Raw genomic sequence first — 21,085 nt, forward strand, 5'->3', positions numbered from 1 at the left:
AGGAAAAAAAAAGACACGGCCGAATCTTATAGGATCTACTGCCAAGTTTAATCGGCGCCGCGGTATCTCGTGGGGGCGGTATTCGATTCCCGGATTCCCGGCTAGGGATGCTGTGGCGCGAGAAGAGAGTGGAGGAGAGCGAGAGAGCGAGAGGAAGAGAAAGTCAGCGACACACGGGGAAAAGGAAAGGAGAGAAGAGAGAGAGAGCGGGAGCGTGCGCGACGGCGGCAGCGACTACGACGACGACGACGGCGGCGACGACGACGATAAAACGAAGAGAGATACACGCTTGCGCCAGGGATATCACCCTCATCTCTTCGCACACAGTGTACCCACGAATGAGAGGGTGCGAGAGAGAGAGAGAGAGAGAGAGAGAGACAGAGCGCGAAGGGAGAGAGAGAGGGAGACGTGTGTGTGTGCGAGGATAGATGGCAGGGCGTCTCTCCCGGGCCGCGCAGGGCCGCGCAAAGCCGCGTTGCACGCACTGTCAGTCCTCTTCAGTTTCGCTCGGCTATCCGTGCAACGCGAGTTGGACTCTTCGTCAGTCGGATCGGCTCGCGCCCGCGTCCGCGCCCGCGCCGATCCGCGATCATCCCCTTCGCGCGCGCGAGGGAGGGTCGTCGCCGCTGCCACTGCCGCCGCGTGTCGATCGTCATCGCCGCCACCGCGAGACCGGCTGCTCGATCGGCGCGGTGACGCGCCGAGACGCGCCGGAGACACGCCTGTCGCCGACAGGAAACAGAATCGCGTGGCTCCCACGGACGCGACGCGTCTCCGTTACTCTCTCGTCTTCTCGGCTGCTCGATGCCTCGTCGATGCCGATTTCTTTGATACGCCGGACAAACTAGCCGGGATGTCAGATAGAAACGTGTGAAAGAGAGAGAGAGAGAGAGAGAGAAACGTGAATTGAAACGCGAGATTCGAGAATTTGCATCTCCGGGAGGGAGCCAAGAGGACGAGGCACACGACGACTCGCCGAGTATTACTTTGAATGGCATTGCTGCGAGCGACGATCAGCGGAGTGACTTCGCCGAGAGTTCGATAAGACGAGGGAACAGGGGGTGAGACCGAAGGATCCGGAGGGATGCACGTATCACGCCCCGCCGGCGCTTTTCAATTACGCGAATCTAGATCACGAAGCTGTTAGCGAATTAAGCGGGCTTGAGAGCGGACTATGCGGGCTGAGCGCGAGATGGAAAGAGGGAAATAACGATCGTGTGCCGTCGCGATGAGAAATCGCGTGTTGGGATAGACTCTCGCAGCACAGGCCCGCGGAGCACAGCGACGCGAGACGACGTAACCATGGTGCCGTGGAGCGTGGAGGCAAGAAAAACCGGCAACCGTCGATTTATCCGATAAACTCTCTCGTCCTGATTTCCCGTTTTCCCGGAAACGTACCGTTGTTAACCAATTTCGGCGTGCAAAGTACGAAACTCGCGCGGGCCGTTTTACGAGCCTGCAGCAATCGCTCACTCCTCCTTCCTCCCTTGTCCCTTCACACCCTCCTCCCCCCGTCCCCCTTCGAGGATCGATCGGAGATCGGAGACGCGGCGCACGAGGAGGAAATCGACCGGCACTCCGAGAAAACGACTATGAGAGATAAAAAATGAGGTGTCTAATCTTGACCCTCGGTCTGCTGGTTTCGGGTGAGTCGAAAAATAAATCGCGTTCGGAAATCGCCTGACCGGTCGTGTCGTCAATCACCCGCACGTCGCCGACACCGCGACGGCACAATCGCCAAATCTCTGGCCCGCGCTTTCCGACGTATACACGACGGAATATCACCGCGAGAGCGGAATCCGCATTTTCGCCAAATAAATACACGGCCGTGCAATAACGTTCAACAGTCCCCGAACAGCGCGACCGATAAATGCATTAGCGAAACCGCGACACATTATAAATATATCTAGTAACGGAGTTTTGTCAATTTCGTCACGTAAATGAAATCGCGTTTTCGCTCATTTGCCCCCGTATATTAATTCTATTGGCGCAATTTGCGCTGGCCTGGAAAAAAAAACGTGCGAATTTTCGTGGCTTTTATAAACTCCAGTTTTTCGCGCTCTTTGTCTCCGTCTCTCTCCTTCTTTCTCTCTCTGTCTTCCTTTGCACGTAATTTCGGAGTAATCCCACGAAGAATGATGCGCCGGGAATTTTTGGAAAGATTTGTACGTCGTTAGCTGAGAAATGTACTGTATTTGAGATTAATAAAAGAGGAATGCATCGAAGCTCCGGCGAAATTAACAGAGAGCGATCGATAAATTCCTTTAAATAACGCGTTTTAAATTACGCGACGATTAAAAGTACATATATTTTTTTTGCAAACGTATATATGCGTTTGCGTTACACTTGCTACGATACGCAAATTATATATAAGCGTCGATGGTCATTCACCCGACAAACGGTCCTTGACCGTTGCGTCTGCCGTATTTGTCTCGACGTGTTTTCGGTTCGATTAATACGGGATGCAGCAAAATTAGATTTACAATCTAGCGGCGGTGGGGGACGGGGGCTGGGGCGCACGAGCGCTGACCATTCCTCTTCTTTTCAGAGCAATTTAATGACGCTACGCGAAGCACGTACGGATCGGACGGACGTGTAAACCGTCTTTTTACCGTCTGTCTCGCGATACGCGTTGAATATCTTCCCCCGTTCGCGTGAGAAGCCGCGCGATGTAATACTATGTATCTAACCCGACGGAGGGTGCCGACGGTATATTACAGTGGGTTTAGTTAGCTCCCAAACTTAGTCTTAACTTCGTAATAACTTAGTATTAACATTAGCCTTGTCCAAAATACAGGTTTATGCAGCAATTAACCCGAAAGTCCTATGTACTGTAATATAATGAGACAAGCTATAATATCGCGGCGTAACGGTACTCCACGCTCAATGGAAGAGCAATCCCAAGGGTGTAAATTTCTTTGTTGTGCATTCTGTGGTAAGTACACTGAAACAAGCGTTTGGTAACACCAAATGTTGAATGAAATGATTAAATATTTGATTGCCGTAACCAAAAATAATTTCACTTTTCTCAATATTTAACAAATATTGTCAAATTTAATAATATTTACTAAATGTTGAGAAAGGCAAAATTATTTTTTGTTTTTATATTAATAATGAAATATTTAATTGGCTATATATTAATCAAATATTTAATTGGCATTATTTCATTTATTGGCATTATTTGATAGCTATACGGAAAGAACAATTTTACTGTAGCACCTAAAAATTTAGCTAAATGCAAATCAGAAAATAATTGGATTATCGAAATTATTCCGTAAAACATTCAAGCATCGCTATTGCAAAAAGTTTTGATATTCTAGCAAACAATTTAAACATACAATGTTTCAAATGGTTCAATATAATTATTTTCTGATCTTTATTTCAGCAAAATTGTTCTTTCCGTGTATTATCAAACTCTTTTATCAGTGTACATGCGTCAGTGTTCAATGCCCTCCTTCTTTTTGGCAAGCAACCTTCAATTCTCATTTTAGATTTCTTGGTAGATGCGAAACATCCACTCTAAATCGGTTTATTACATTTCGTTGCTATTTAGAAAAATGTTTCACGGCAATTGGAGCTTACGCGCGTGTTCTGATTTAATTTTTATTTCCCGCAGCGTAGCAGTAAAAAAGACGAGAACTATACAATTTTATTTCTATCGCTTCAGCGGTTTTAATGATTTTGGCCTTTGGCTTAGCTTGGCCTTACTGTTCATTCAACAGTGAGCGGTACCATGGAGACCGCTGTATTGAATTTTTACTCTTGGGACAGAAATTTTATCGACCTACAAGCGCCATTTAATTGACTCGCATTCACGCAAAAATATTTATATATATATGTGTATTGCTCTTGTTTTTGTTTTTCTATGGCCGCCCAGAGAATTAACAATTTTGAAAATTTCAAAAAATAAAACATGATATTCGCTTTTATTCGCTTTTCTCTATTAACACATAGACAAATATTTATTGTATTTGGTATAATGGAAGGAATAAAAATAAAACAAAAATTACAAAATAAAAGAATTATAAAATAAATAAAAATTCCGATGCGCATATCGCGAGATTATTTTTCGCTTTAGTGAAAACGCGGAATTTAAAACGGAATTGTAAACTGATATTTTACACGCGGGAGAATCACGCCAAATTGCCAAAATTGAGTGAAAGTTTGAAAGATGGGATTCTTCTTAAATCCACTAAGAGAACTGAGATGAGATATTCCTTAAGACAATGCAAACGTTCTTAGGGAGTATCTAACATTGATGGTTTTTAGTTCTGGCTCGAGATTAAATTGGGATTGTGCTTTAAGACTCCGGAACTCTGGAGTGAACGCGCAATTAGTCGCTGCTGCTACAAAATGAACTGAATTTATACAACAACATGATAAGAAACGAGCAAAGAAATTAAATCCACTGTACGTTGTTGTAAAAGTAGACTGTAGAGCAGAGAAGGAAAATAGCCGGAGGGGCGGAGGGGAGAGGGGAGAGAATGGGTGGAAATTCTGATATGTATTTTAACGTGGGTTATGCGGGGTCGTGCAAATCCCACGGAAGCGCGGGGAGGTAAATGTTTACTCGCGCAACTACCTGCATCCCTTTAAAGTTACCCTTTTGGTGCCACATTTATTTTTAAACGTACGATTTTCTGACGACGACGTTCTTATGGGATTCGAAAATAAGTGTGTTGTAAATCTGATATCGCGAGCGGAATTTTCCCGTTGCGAAAGAAAGCGCGCCGCACAGGCTGCAGCCTATATATCCCGCTTCTTATAATACCGTTTGTTATGTATAAAAAGTTCTTTCGCGTTGTTACACATTTTCGCTATTAATGGAGGACGGGATGAGAGGATGTGCTGCTTATCCTCAAGTTGGCGTTCACGTGCAAACGGCTGTACATGTATTTACGGAAAACGTCCGACTAAAGTTACGAACTTTCCTGTGAACGATGAACGATTCACAGGGTTGAGGAACTTGATAAACGGTTAATGGAGAGTTCGCGCTGTGTCAATTTGCGATATGGCTATTTTACGGCTATTTATGAATTCAATATGACGACATTATATTACGAAATGATGTTGAATTGGAACACAATTGTATTTACGCGGACAAATGTTGAATATAACGATTCGACGTTTCGTACAAAGCGCGTCCAATTTAATGAAAAATAAATGTGCATTTGTTAATATTCGGAATGCGTCAATTTACGTGAAATATTGTCATGAATTTTTTAAAATCCTCCGGTGTCAGGATTCAAGGAGGAGTTTGATGGAAAGAAGTTAAGGGGTAGGAGGGCGCGAAGCACGAAACTCTGTTGAGACAGGGTGTTGCTTTGATAGAAAGAATAAATCTTTTTATGGAAATTTGAGTACAAAATAATTTTGCCGAAGGAGAAAACGAGATAAAACCAAATTGATTATAAAACATCACGCTAAAGAAACCAGAAGTTCTTGAATTATGCAAATGAAGGGTTTTGCGCAATTTAAATCTCAGAGACGCAAACAGCTAGTGAGACATTATTCGTCGTACAATTTGAATTTATTTTGTAAGAAGGATTTCAACTTTTTTTTTTAGCTTAACTTTACTGCTAAGATATTGAATATTGAAGTTTGAGAAATTGTGGCAGAGATAACAACCTTCAACATTTTAACTAAGAAGGGATCGAAACTCTAAACTTAACGAGAAATAATGTTAGCAGAAATAATCTGCCAATTTGCTACTAATTGCTAATATTGAAACTTTTTATAGAAACAATTAGTTTGAAATAATGAACATACGATTCTTTAATGTACCATTTTTCCAACGATGTTGACCATGAGAGAAAGGAAATATTTTCAATTGAACATTCTCTACCTCAAATAAATTGTTCTCCATCCAACCTTTAAGAAATATGTCTTCGTTTCTTTTTTTTTAGCTGACGCAAGTTCTAGCTTCTTGCAGGCTACGAGGAAAGATTGTCTATTAAAAAAATTCCCCTGACAATAGCATTGAAAAGTCAGTCGTACAACAGATACTGTTAAAAACAAAAATTTTATCCTTTTTTTTATATAGTTATTTATGATTCTCATTTTAAAACACTTGCTGAAAAGAGCTGAGAGGGAAGGTAAATTAAATTTATCATCGGTTTTTGCAGGATCACATTAAACTCTAAAATATTTGTAAAAATTATTCATGTAATATGCAAAACTGTTATGTAAAGGGTGAATAATTTGTACGTTTTTGTATTACGTGTGCAACGTGTGTTTAATTTTACGTTATTCTACAATAAAGAGAGAGAGAGAGAGAGAGAGAGAGAGCCCAATAAGAATTAAAGAACACCGTTAACCCGGGAATAATACAACTTTTTTCTACGACCTGAACTACTCCGCGGGTTATACTTTAATAAATCATTGTTATTTATTACGCACTGCATACAACGATATAGATAATTCACGAGTGCCTGAAAAAGCATTCGAAGAAGCTTTGAAAAATACGGTCGCGTTTTGAAACGTTTATCTCGGGAATTGTCTCCGCTCTTTTTGTCGAGGAGCATTACACAGACACGGCATAATATCCCGATCCGAAGTTAATTCACCTAATTGACTGGAAAACGAAACTTTTTATCGGTGATTTCCGACGCGCCCGAACGGAACGGCGATAATATATCTTCTTGATCTTTTCGAGCGGTGTAAATTACATCCCGCGCGATAGCCGGCGCTTGCCGCGCTAAAAAAAAAAAAAAAAAAAAAAAGAATTTCCATCCTCTATATTGCCTCGCTAAGACAAATACAACAACGTTGCGTTTGGTTAAAGTGCAAGGACCTACCCGTTGCACGGCCGATCACAGGACACACGAGAATCGTGCATCGGAGCCGCTCGATCGAGGGCCGTACTTTGATGTCTCGGCCTCTCGCAACGTGACAGCCCTCGTTGGGAAAACAGCGACGCTGCATTGCCGTGTACGAAATTTAGGCGACCGAACGGTGAGTACGAGACACGAGACGGTCCTCCCTTTCACTGCTGCGAGTAAGTGAACCCTTACTCTGCTAGCAGGTATATAACGTAATACGATATATTTTCGAGTTTTATCCTAATAGCAAGCACGTGGGATGATTAAATAAGTAAATTTTATTTAAATTTGAGTGTACGGCACGGTTTGAATCAACGGTACACCTTCTCGAGATTAAATTTCCGGGATTAGGAATAAGGGATGAAAGAGATGCGGCGTAATAGTATCCTGTAATATCCTACTAACGACTGCCGTTTTATAGAGCCAATGTAGTTTTATATTCTAATAACGTTATCTCTCGCTTATTATAATAACCAATAAAGTTTAATATAATACGATTTTAATAATATCGGCGCAGAGTACGAGTAAGTAATGGTAAAGAGATAAAGAGAGAGAGAGAAAGAGAGAGAGCGCCGTTCTTTAAGTTTATTTTAAGCTCTTTAAGAGAAAATTTGAATGGTGAAGTTTCAGAAAATATCTCTTTAGCACGCTCTGAAAGAAGTTGCATTGAGTATCGAAAAAATGTACAATTTTAGTCTCGTAATATGCATTGTAGCACTCTCTTGCGAGTGCCACTTTTATCTCCGATACCGCGAAATCGACTGTCAATAGTGCGCTAAAAATATTTCTCGCCGGGCCCGATACTCTTACGCCGAAAAACTTTTACCAGAAATGGATCGACTCGAAACGCGGCAGCTTTAGACACGGCGCGGCAGCATTAAAAGCCTGTCTATTATACACGCTTATTTCACTCGTACACGTATATTGACTGATACCTGTCGAGAATTCTTGCGCCATATTACTCTTTAGAGCGTAATGAAATAACCGGTGTACGTGGCGCGCGCGAGACGAGTTTAAGTGGTCGCAAGGATGAATGGGTGAATACGTAGGTTGCGCTATTTGCGACGTCGCGGTGCCATTTAGCGAAGAAGTTTTATGAATAAATTATAAGGAAAGAGCGTCGGGGATAGCCAGTGTGGCTATCGACGTCGCGCGAAGCTTTATACGAGAGCCACATGAAACGCGATTAGCTGCGCAAACTTGACTCTGCTCAGTTTCATACCCTGTGTACGCGCGTTGTTTTTCCTCACATGTATAATAAAGTTCGCCCATCACGAGACACTTATATAAAGAACACCGCGAGGATGGGCAAGACTGCAATATCTCTTCCTTTTTCCTCCGCGTCCGACTCGCGCGCCATGTATGTATGCAGTATACGCCCGGAGAGAGAGATTTCGAGAAAAAAAAAAAAAAAAGCGCATCTTTCGCGTCTGAGTTTTTGCTCGCTCGCTGCCCGTCCCTATTTCGTTAACACTCTTTTTTATATTTCGCCCGGCACAATCTGTCTCTTTGCTGCGTTCGTGCGTAGGTAGTTGAATTACGTTTTCGCACAGTGCAATGTAAATTTTTCACGTTCCGCGCTCATAGGAGCGTTAAATTTTAATGGAAAACCCTGTTATTTCAAATGGCAAATTAATACGTAGATCGTATCGCGAAAATTTCGACATTTAAAGCCAGAAATGCGAGAGGGGGGGGGGGGAAATACCTTTTTCTTTGTAAAATCACGCAGCTATGCGTTAGATAGTCGAATTTAGTCTTTTTATTAAAACGATGTACATTTTCCACGTTCCTATAAAGTTACATTAATTTTACTAAATTTAGGAAATTCATATTAATGTAAGTAAAGAATTAGCGCAACGTAACGTGAGAATTTTCACGCTGAAAATTAATTGTGGAAAAAGCTAGTTTTTTCTAATATCACCGAGGACGCGTGTCAGCGTATAACATTTTGCTCGTTAAGACTCGGACCGTATTTTTCTAAAAACTAGTACTTTCGCACATTGCTATTATCGCGTATATTATTATTATTATTATTATTATTGTTGTTATTGTATGGCACTGTGTAGCATACGTCAAAAAAGTACTACATTCGATGTATAGTACGTCGCCGTTGGGAAATTGTACACTTACCGGCACTGTCATATTGGAAGTGAACGCACGTATTGACATTTTCAAAATGGAGTTCTGAAAGCTTAAGATTCTTTGCTTGCGCGACTTTTCACGTATGGTAGTCAATTGTACACGGTAATCACGGTAGCGAGGGGGATGGAGGGGGGGCCCTAGGAGAAAAGTTTGAATTTTCCGATGGCTAGCTAAAGTATTCGAAAACGTACAAGTTTGACGTAAATTGATAAATCGATGTTTCCACTTTAGCGTGTAGAGCATATTCCGCTCGCGGAGTCGCGCGTATACACAAACGCACCTACCGTATTTCACCCAATCGCGAGATTTCTAATGTTGCTGCTGCTACACGGTAGGTAAATATAGGTCGACAAGCAACGCGAGCAAATCCGTTATTGAGGCGGAACGACAAAGGGCGCTAAACTATTTTAATTACAGCCAGTGTAAGCTAAACTATGCAATATGATTACTTCGTCCTACACTCATATCCGAAAGTAATGTAAACACACTTTGAAAATTTTTGTTTGCTTTTACAACTATATATTTAGTACGTGCTATATTAAAAAAAAAAAAGTTGAATGTCTTTTTATTTAGCTTCGAGGGAAAATATTTTAAAATACAAATTTTAAATACGTGTGTCGTAAAACAAAATTCTTACGTTATTATCGACTATGAAAAAAAATCGATGTTTCTTTTGTGCGATCGAATCCTTAAAAATTTCAAATTTTTCGGCAAATTCGACGTTTAAATTGCATTCTGCACGGAAAAACAAATTAGTATCAAATCAACAATTCATTGTTACAAAATAAAATTTCTTTAAGAATTTCTGAGAGTTTAAAAATATAGATGCAACCGAGGCAATTAAGAGGCTTAATCCGCAAATGATTTTGCGTATTGGTACTTTTTATTCCAGTACTTCATTTACATTTCTCCAATTATTCGAACGTTTCTGCTATTCTTTCAACCATCTTCAGCGATAGTCAGAATTCATTGTTTCCTATATAAGCTGGAATATAAAATCCTCTTGAAAGAATTTGTAATCTTAAAACAGAATTTTCTAACATGAAGAAACGTTGTTCCTTCATGTAAGCGAATCACGTCTATTTAATAAGATTATCAAATTCTTTCAATTTTATATTTATTTTTGCTTACGTATGAAACAATGAATGTTGATTTGATACTAATTTTATTTCTGTGTAATAAGCGGCGAGATGCGCTCGCCGGACCTTCCCAAATCATTTCAAAATTACTGGTGTTTCCATTCGCGCGGCGTGCGCGCCAATGGAGGGCATTTTTGCTGGAGGCGAAAACGCAATCGTACAGCCGTTTCGTTCTCTCTATTAAAGCTAAAATCGAATATGCGCTTTTCATTAGCCCTAGATCGTAACTGCCGCGTCACATGAACAAAAGCCGCGTTACGGTTCTTCTGCCTGCACCTTTTTCCCCCTTTTCATATCATCCTCGGTACGCTGGGCACGCGTACAAAACTCAATGAAGCCGTTTTTATGGGAGAATACGCATTTTTATCCTACGTGTTCGGCATTTCGCGTTCCCGCTAATATAATATCAAACGCACGCACGCACGCACGCACGCGCTACGTTTATCGCGCTACGTTTATGTAAATCAATCACGTCGATCCATTTCGATCCGCGCGGACGGGAAACGTAAGATACGATCCGTCAAATGTTACTGGTAAAAAAAAACTAAAACGATAAAAGCTATGTATGTATATATATATATAAAATGGTTCGAGTTACGTATCGGGGATCGAAGTGAATACGAGAATTTGGCTACCGAAAGAGAATTTGGCCGCACGTCACCGACACGGAAAAACGAGATACTATGTTCCATTATCAAATGGGCGTGGAGAGGGTGGCAGGGTGGCAGGGGGGAGGGGGAGAGGGGGAAGATCATTTTTACACGTCCGCAGTATCGCAATCCGCTTAAATTATACCAGCCGCAATCCCTTGATCGAAACCTGCAGCGGACACTCGTCGTTCATCCCGAGTGAGGCGGGCTCAGCTGCGCGCGGGTCCGCGCGGATTGCGGACGGAAGGCTGCGGGCGCGTTGTATACGGAGCGATGAGGAACGTCGCTACGTGCTTCTCTTTCCTTTTTTCCAGGTGTCATGGGTGAGACACAGGGATATCCATCTTCTCACCGTGGGCGTCGAGACGTATACGTCAGACCAGAGATTCGTCGCGTCGCATTTTCCTCACACGGAGGACTGGACGCTACAAGTGAAATACCCTCAACGACGAGATTCTGGCACATACGAGTGTCAAGTGTCCACGACGCCGCCCATAGGTCATTCCATGCTTCTCTCCGTCGTCGGTTAGTTGTCCATTCTCTTCTCCCGATTGTCTCTCTCTTTCTCTTTTTTCTCTCTATTTCTTCTCTCGTTTTTCACGCCGCGACACGCGGGGAATCGCCGCCGGCGCGGCGCACTGATTTCGCCGCGACACGGAAATTCACGCTATATCTATTTGCCGCCGGAAGCTTAATGTGCACCGCACGTGCATCGCGATATACCCGCGCGCATTTGCCGCGCGGCGAACCCGTTGATTTACTGCACGACTTAATTCACGTGGAGCGCCTCAACGGGACACGCGACCCAAAGTGTTTTACCACCTTGGTCTTGTCTCCCAGCGCGATCTGCGCGATCTCACGCGTCGCGCGAGCGTTATCGGATAATTCAACCGGAAGAATTAAATTACAGAGAGAGAGAGAGAGAGAGAGAGATACGGTTGAGGTATATACGAGTTTATAAAACCGAGATATCGACACTTCTTTCCCATCTTGGATTTCCCATCTTAAGATTTTTATGAAGCCGATTGAAGTTCGCGCTGAAGACGAGACTCCCCACAAACTGCAATTCCCGCGAACTTTGCGAATTATAAATTTCTGTCATTATGCATGCTCGTTCACTCCGCGGATAGTGGCTTTAATCAGCTTCGTGACTCTGAACTTAATATTAACTTGATATTAATAATCTGGCGTTAATATCAGTCTCCTCTCATTTCGATTTATATAGAAATTAAACTCGCGGTTTTCGATACTATGCCGAAACTATGTCTCACGCAGATAAAAGTGGATAATATTACAGCGATAAACTCCTCCGCTGGTAACATTTAGTATTTAACGAGGTAGAACAGATAAAATAATAAAACTTAAAAATATAGCAAATGGAGATATCAATTTCTCAATTATAACGCATTAATAATGAACCATTTGTTGATGTTTATCGTTCACAACATCTGATATCGTACTTGTTTATCTTATATAATCGATAATGTCAATGTTCCGAAATGCAGTAATGACAAACGGTAAGCAAACAAAAGCCGAACGTAATGTGTTTAATGCAATTACAATTCGCCATTAATTGCATGGCTTTTCAATTTATTTTAATCTATAAACTCTCGTTCTCATACGTTAAAAATAATATTGCTATTTTTGCAATAATTCCCACGAATTAAATATTGTAACGAATCAATATAAAATTATATAATTTCAAAAAGATGAATAAAAATAAAATTAAGCACACAGGAGAAAATTAATCAACTAAGTACAATATATATGTATAATTTCATAATTTTTATGTTTCTTTTATTACCATTTAAATTCACAGCTCTTATTAACTTAGTATTTCAATTTTATTTTATATCAAAAAAATAATATATTAAAAACAAAGATTAATAGGCGTAATAACAAATTTAATTGGAGATATAGAATTTTTTATGAATATTCAATATCCTTTTCATTTCGAATTACTTTCCCATTTCCATTGTGATTTTTTACACACTTCGCCAAATAAATTATAACTTTCACTAATTATGAAATTTTTTAAAATGTAAAATTTGAAATTTTATCTGTCACAATTATTCTCTCGTAATGAAAATAAAATATAAAATTTCTTTTATAAACTACTATTTTATAATTATGAAATAAAATTAATGTCTTTCAAAAGGATATACTTAACAGTTTTTTATTGCGAATCTAGAGATATAATTATTTTTTAGCCTTGTAATCAAAATTCAAACTAAACTTTAAGGTTGAGAAGTAGACTAAATTCCCGTCACGTATCTCGCACAGAGTTAAATACAACAAGTTTTTAATTCCATCCGTTGATGTAACAGCCTTTTTTTTTAAATTTAATACAAACTGATATTAATATTAAATATTTTAAATATTAAATTTCCACACAAGATGTCCGATCGAATTTTTTCTACACGGTTGGCTTTTGCAATTTTTTAATATTTTCATACAGAACTGGGCCTAGGATGTGGCAAACGAAGTATTTGCCTCATGTAAAAAATGTGAACGGGCGCAAATATAATATAAGCAATAGAAATTTCTATATATTTTAATTAATGTGCCAAAAAATTATTTAAGTTCGTCGTTAAATCAAGAAATGTTATCAAATATAAAAATTTTTTCAATTAAAAATGAAATATGTGGGATTTAAATTTTGATAAAATAATTCGATAAAATTGACGACTTTATATGACTTTATGCATCAAAGCACGCAGAGTATTACTTTAAATAGAAAAAATACATTTTTTTCTGAATTTTTGCAAGAATTAATAATGTCTATATAAATGTAAAATATTAGTTGAGTGCAAAAGTCTTGGTTCTTTTTGAAATGTGAGTTTCGAAAAGGAATAAAAATGGTAGATGGCTGTAAAAAACATTGGAAATTTTTCACCACAAACGCTGTCTGGGCACGTAGCCCCGTATTCGGAACGCTCTTGTAAAGATGTTTGCGCGCTTTTTCGTTATCCCGTCTTTAGATGTAAAACAAGGATAGACAAAAAAGTTAACATGTTTACCAGCGCGTTAACATGTTTATAAGCGCGTTCTAAATACGAGCTTTTATATCGTGATGTATATATTTGTACACGTGATTATATGTTGTTGATTAACAAAATATTAACATACACATATTACTAATTAATATTAATATTAATTTAGGCATACCGTCAGAGAAATATTTTGTTTGTTAAAAAGCGCAATTTTATCTTTTGCTTCGGACGTCGAAGTGTCTAGTGTCCCGGTTTAGTGTCCATATTGTTTGTTACATCCTCTCGTTCTCTCATCCATAGAACCCGTGACGGTGATCATCGGAGAGCCGGAAATGTACATAAACAAGGATAGCACTATGAACTTGACCTGCGTTGTGCGGCACAGTCCCGAACCACCCTTAACCATTTATTGGACTCACGATCATGAGGTACGTTGTCATCAAGTTCGATGTTTGACGAAAATGAAAGTAGAAGAGAGAAGCAATGTCGGCGAATTAATTTTTCAATCGTCATCCCCATGACTAGGAGGACGCATCGCATTAAAAGACAGTAACTTGAATCCACCGTTCTCTCCGCGGCTGCCATAATTCTCCGCCTTCTCCCATTCAACTTACGCTCACACTCGATCCACTCCGTCCTCACTCTATCACGCGACCCGTTTTAAGCAAGTTTTTAAATCTAAGATTCTAAGTTTGCTGAGGAAAAGAGAGAGAGAGAGAGAGAGAGAGAGAGAAGGGAGGTGGGAAAACTTTTAATTTTAATATTACCTGTTCGGAGCGTTTCTCCTTGTTGAATTTTTAAATGTACGAACACCGCGGAAACTCCGTCTCATTTCTCAACTTCAAAACCTATCTCCTACCCCGCCCCGGTCCCCCCCCTCCCTCCTTTCTCTTTCCCTTTGCCGCGTAAAGTTTTTCTAGTGTGCTTTGCCGACCCTGGTCGCATTATACAACACCTATTTCCACGACCGTGTTTCTGTCTCTGTACCTCCCGGGCTTCTCTACTTAGGTCTTATATTCTTACTTTCTCGAACTCCACCGACAGTTCATCGCATTAACTCTCTCTCTCTCTCTGTCTCTCTCTCTCTCTCTTTCTCGCGGTATCTTCCGCTTCGTAATGTTCCTCGCCAATATTGCGCACTGTATCTTTGTTTCTCGTTATTACCCATTCTCGGTTCACTTCATCGATATTTCCTCGCAATTTACAGCACAGAGTGTAGTTCCGAGGCAAACGCAGAAACATCTAATTTAATTGTCAGAGAGTTTACCACATCAATTCCTCAATTCTTAACGCATTGTTCATTGACTTGCGCTTGTCGTATTTATTATTTATTTCGCAGTTTAAGCAACATATATTCAGGTTACTTTTATCACAAATGTACATAATTTTTAATTTTTATCTCCTTACGCTCCCCGCAGTTTCTCTTGGCTCTTGGAATTTATTTTCCCTCTTTTTGTTAGCCTTCTTTTTTTTTTCTTTCGTCTGTCCCTCTCATTTGAGGATTTTCTTTTCGCAATCCGATTTTTGCAATCCTCGCATGCGGGTCCAAGTCTTTTTCCGCCCGCCTGTCACTTTATTTCTCAGTCTATCTCCCCGAATTTGACTTTCTTCCTCTCCGAACCCATCTGTTCTGTCGTCCTCGATCCCGTAAGCTTCCGCGTCGCGCGGGCGCGCGAGCGCAGAGATTTCCCTTCGTGTACTTGTTCCGTCTCATCATTCGCTTTCTATCCCGTCCTGGTTGCTATTGCATCCGTGCTAGCCAATCCTGCCTCGATATCCCGAACCCCCGAGTGAAAAATTTGACGTGCAGTATTTCCGTGTTGGCCCCATATTTTCCGTCTGTCTCGTCGCACGCATTCCTTCCATCCCTATGACCTAGTTAACCCCGCCGTTCGCGTACGGAAAATTATGCATGTCGAGATACGCAGCATGCAGCATAAATATCGGTAAACGCGCAATCATGCTACTGCCGTCTGGTTAGTACAATTGATTTCTCACATCTATACGTACGTATTAATTCTGTTGCGCGTAATTAGGTTTACCATTATAATATACTGTAATTGCGAGTAAAATTAAGATACGTGTACAAATGTCAATAGTATCGAGGCACTGATAATTGCGAGGAAACAAAATTATATCATTTTCGCGGTGGTCCACGATGGAATGGCGGCGTTCAACTTGGAGTTTCCGCTTGCCGCAATCCTCCTATCGACCCGAGCAATCAGTATTATCCACAGTATAATCCGCTTTGTGTATCCTCATTATAAAAAGGCTTACATAAGATCGTCCTAATTCAAGAAAGTTACATCGCAGGAAAAAAACTTTGGATCACTGTTTGACGTCGAAGTGTATCTCCTTAGGTAAATATTTCAATTCGAAAGGAAAAATTTCACGCTGAAGTTTACCAAGTGGCAAAGGCTCCTCACGCACGCAGAGATTATTGCGAGATGAATAAAACATGTCGCGTAGTGATTTTTTAACAAAATTAAGCGCGTACCTCATTTTTTAATTCAGAAATATTGGAAGTTAAATTCGTTTTTAACGAGAATGGCTAAATTTATTTCATTTTCCACGAATGCTGAGCATTTATTAATTATAAATAACAATTACAGCGTTGCAGCGACGCGACGGAAAAAACAATATTGCGTCGAAAGAATCGTTACGTTATATTGTAACGACAAAGCGACCAAACAAGCACGTGATTCAGTGTTATAAAAGTACGAATATTAATGTCAATTACATTAGGTATTATCAATTTGATATTTTGAATTTTCAGAATTTTAGACATTTTGTGGGCCGCCGACAGCATTTAGCCGTCGTGCCATTGTTATATTGGAATTCGCTGAGGGGCATGCAGCCGTAGTAACGGCATGTAAACGCTGATGCATATTGGATCGGCTTATGAAATGAGAATATGTTAATACTATCTGTTAAGCGCTAAAAACTTTTAACAAAAGTTTAATGGAAACTAAATATGTCGCTGTGTTTCTCGTTTCTAGACGTTTTTAAGAGATGCGAAAAATCCCTCTAAAAGCGAGGAGCTGTTAAAAAAAAAAAAATGCTTCGTTAGTCTGACAAAATAAAAATGGAACGCGAACGTGCATTACGTATAGGTAATGACATTTAAAATATGCATATGTACGTGTGCATGCAGGTGAAATTGCAGGAATGTTTGAAATAATTATTAAAACAGTTATTAATTCCGCTCGTATTGAAACTTAATTAAATACAGAGGCCCTGCTACATAATTGACTTTTCATTTTGATTCAGAAAAAACACGGGGCTGTATCTGATTTGTGTGGCAAAGGAAAACGCAAATAAAATATTTTGCTTTCATACTGACGAAAAGTAAATGAAATATTTTTCGTTTTCGGTCTCTGGTATAGGGAATGTATACACGATCTTTGAAATTTTTACATGAAACATGCGTGCAGAACTAGACGGAATTTTTGATATCTCAAACCGTTTTGGAGGAATATTCCTATATTACATTTTCCATGAATCCGAACGTGCACGGTGAATCGCTGTTTGTTTAATATTGAAGGCACAAGTTGCAATCTATTGTAGGTTCTCGATAAATATGCATTACGTGGATACATGACGTTCCGGATAATAGCGATAGGATTCGTCGTTGCAAAACGTAATAAGCGTGCGGTATGATTGAATCGAAATCCATTTCTAAGCGGACGTGAGAAGAATAAAAAGGGAACTGCTTAAATTTAAGAGGCGGAATAAGTGAATGATGCCGACAGAAATTAAAACGAAAGCAGACAAAATACAAGAGGTCGGATAAAGAAATTGCCGTCAACCGAAACGTGAAACTCGGTACTCGAACTCGAGAACGAGAAAGAAAATAATACAAAAACGTTTAATATAAAACAGACGAGATGCTCCGAGTAGTATTTTTGGATTTATAGTACTTTTCCACCGAAAGTTTGTGAAATCCATTCTGCAACGGAGTGACATACGATTCGTTTATTTTGAAAGTGCCGTAAGTTTGAGCTTTGAAACATTATGAGTTTCAACGAAATACAGACATAAACTGATAACTGCTATATCGATTTCACTAAAGTTTTCAAAACTGGATTTCCACCAGTTTACAAACCGGCAAACCCGATCGAAGAAGAGAGAGAGAGAGGAGCTGCCGTTTTTAATCCGCGCGCACGAAATACATTCGAAAAACATAAACACAATAACGCTCGACGCTGTGCGTGAAATAAAAAAATTTAAAAAAACACGTTTATTTAAATAGATTTACCAGAGAACGGGAAATTTCTCGACAAAACACGAACTTTAAACTAAATTTATCCCGATGCGATTTTTTACGATGCAACCAAAATATGGGATTAATTCCGCCAAGCTTCTCGTAGAAGCGGAGAATGACGGAATTAGAGATTTATCTCACGTCTCCCGCATTCGCGTTCAGAACGAAAAAAATCTAGCCACTTTATTACAGCCATTTTTCGCCCCCTCTTCTATACGAGGCATAAACTGATCACCGATGTTCGCCACCGAGCCTTTTTTTTCCAACGGAGAATTAATTAATCATCCAATTAATCGATCCCTTCGTCGGTTTGTCGAACACTATTGTATAAGCTGTTACAGGAAGAGATTTAATTAGAATAACATTTTTCCGGGATCTGCACATGACAGGTGATCAATTATGACAGTCCGAGAGGCGGGGTATCGGTTATCACGGAGAAGGGCGAGGTAACGACGTCATACCTTTTAATTCAACGTGCTCAACCGGCGGACAGCGGACAATACACCTGCCATCCCAGTAACGCTAACACAAAGACAGTCTTAGTTCACGTACTTAATGGTATGTATACTTCTTAATCTTCTATAACGCACCTGCTGTTACGCTGTTATAACGTCTGTATAGCGGCTTAATGTACCTAATGGCGATCTTTATGCGCTATTCAGCCCCGATTATCCGGTACATTGCGAGAAAATAAATATTACCTCGCGAGCCGCACTCTGCGCGCTCTCCGTTAATAGAAGAGAAAAGGGAAAAAAAGAGGGTATTAATCTTTCGCTTTGCAGGGGAACATCCAGCTGCGATGCAGCACGGCGGGCAGCTCAGATTAGCCAATTTACCTTTTGTAATGATTTCGACGACGCTTTTGACCTTTCTGAATCACCCTTACTAGACGTAGAGCTGGACCATTGTAAAAGTTAGAGTTGGATATATTCCTTTCGATTTTTCTTTCGCACTTAATCATTTGACTTTCCTCGAGAGAGAAGACTACCTATCTACCTACCTACCGCTCTGAACATTCTATGCAGCTAGTCTGAATAAACGATCGATTAAATAAACTGCACAAGTTCGAGAGTCTTTCTATGCGATAACGTGATTTATATTGTACATTTGTTATTTGGATACACTGTTATCAAAGCTATATCGTCGTTTCCTATAATTTATTGTTATTAAATATTTTTTATGGGAAGATAGTCTTTATATATAAGTAACATAGCCCTCAATCAATAGTCTTCATACCTCGTGAGAATTCTTAAATATATCTTTATGGAGTGTAAACGTCGTCTACGTATTGTCTACATCAATAAGCGTACTTCGCGAAAGTCTGCAGGCGAATGTAATGGGCGAGGAAATCGTACCTTGGAACGGAAAACATCGTAATGTAATAAAAGATACATAAGAACAAAACCGATAGCGATGAACCGAAAAACAAAAGCGACACAGAATGGTCTCGTGTGGCAAAAAGTAGAAAAAGAGATCAAATTTTCGTTCAAGCTGAAACATTGTAATATGCGATTCAGGGTATTGATCACGTAACATTTTTCCCTAGAGCGGAAACGTAAAAAATGGAAAACGAAAAATTTTTCCATTAATTTCAACGGTAATGTTCTACGTTTCGCGTTTTCCCTAGGGAAAAAATTACGTGATCGGTACGGCGAAGATAGGGCGAAGACAGGGTAAACAAAAATCAAATACATTTGCGAAAATATTTGCCGGTTACTTAATTTGGAAAGCTCGGAGCCCGAGCAACAGGTAACGTTACATTCTATTTTGTTTTACCACGTTTTACAAGACAATACGTTGCGCTTGCCAAAAAAAAAAAAAAAAAAAAAAAAAAAAAAAAAACTGCGTACATGTTACTGTTACAGGAATAATTTAGATTTTAATATAGAGAGAGGCATATTAAAATCTATTATGTTGAGGGAGAGAAACACGTAAAAAAAAAAATATTATATATATGTATAAGATACACTGTAAAGCCGCTAAGATGGAAATATTCGATGTATGAATGAGGGTCACGTTGAAGTATGATTGAAATATACTCGTATAAATAAGTTTTTGAGAAAAAACCGTTCCTTAACGATCATCTTCAATACGAGAAAAAATTCTGATAAGTTTGACGTACTTGAACGAAATTGCGAAAAATGCGCTTCGGTAACCATCGAATGTTACACTGTAATCTTATTAAATTTCTAGTCGTCGATTCGATTTATCAATCGTTAGTGCTTTATTTCATGTTAAACGATTTATTTGATAGTGAAGAGTTAATACTGCTTCGAATGACTGTTATATGAGTTCTAATATGATAGCGATAATTATGTAACAAGAAGATTATAATTATAAATTTACTATCTAATTACAGAGATTATGATTACGGATTTAATATGTGACGAGAATTATGAAAACAGAAGATTATAATTACAAGTTTAGTATTTATTGCAGATTATAATAGATTATGTTCGAGATTTTAATTATTGAAAAAAACTTTCTGTTTACCGTACGAATATTAATATGTGATACATCTTTGTTTTATTAAATGTGTTACTTTTAATATATTATGTTACGCAAAGAGCATACCATAGAAATTAATTCGAATACTCATTCAAAAAAAGGAAAAACAGTTTGATTTAATGTTAGATTGTACGATTTGAAAACTTCAATTGTTGAATAAGATAGAGATGGTTTCAGATTTATGGCATCTTGTTCTCAGGATACATACATACTTGTGTGACATGCTTGTTCTACAAATTAGAACGTGTAAATCGTGCGTTTGATCGCGAAATTATTCGAATTTGTGTGGGCAATTTGAGATTCTCGATCACTTCATGATTTGGTGAGGCCATTAAATAATAACTATTTGTTATTGTCGTGCAAATAAATCAATTATGATTAAATCAGACGTATCGATCGTGTGTCATTTAAGATATCGTCTTGTTCTTTAATTTCAAATTTATATATATTTACATATGTGTGTGTATAACAATTTAAAAATTAGCTCTAGTTTTATAGATTTATTGATGATATTAAAATAAATGAGAAATAAATATGTTGAATGCGAGAATCAAAATTTAAAGCCCAT

The 21,085-nt window shown here is 39.3% G+C and overlaps 1 protein-coding gene across 2 annotated transcripts; it reads left to right on the forward strand.

Moving 5' to 3' along the window:
* The first annotated feature begins 462 nt into the window (after nucleotides 1-462).
* On the forward strand, nucleotides 463-20,900 carry LOC105193453 (neurotrimin). Of its 2 annotated transcripts, none has more exons than XM_011157901.3 (6): nucleotides 463-1,646; nucleotides 6,785-6,954; nucleotides 11,067-11,277; nucleotides 14,046-14,173; nucleotides 18,399-18,567; nucleotides 18,792-20,900. In XM_011157901.3, the coding sequence occupies exons 1-6, from the start codon at nucleotides 1,607-1,609 to the stop codon at nucleotides 18,896-18,898; spliced, it is 825 nt and encodes a 274-aa protein (XP_011156203.1). In that variant the 5' UTR covers nucleotides 463-1,606; the 3' UTR covers nucleotides 18,899-20,900. The 2 variants fall into 2 exon arrangements, with proteins under 2 accessions (XP_011156203.1, XP_039309471.1); XM_039453537.1 differs by lacking the exon at nucleotides 463-1,646 and adding an exon at nucleotides 2,572-2,935.
* The last annotated feature ends 185 nt before the right edge of the window (nucleotides 20,901-21,085 follow it).

Source organism: Solenopsis invicta, chromosome 9 (assembly GCF_016802725.1).
Source record: "Solenopsis invicta isolate M01_SB chromosome 9, UNIL_Sinv_3.0, whole genome shotgun sequence".
NCBI classification, from domain to species: domain Eukaryota; kingdom Metazoa; phylum Arthropoda; class Insecta; order Hymenoptera; family Formicidae; genus Solenopsis; species Solenopsis invicta.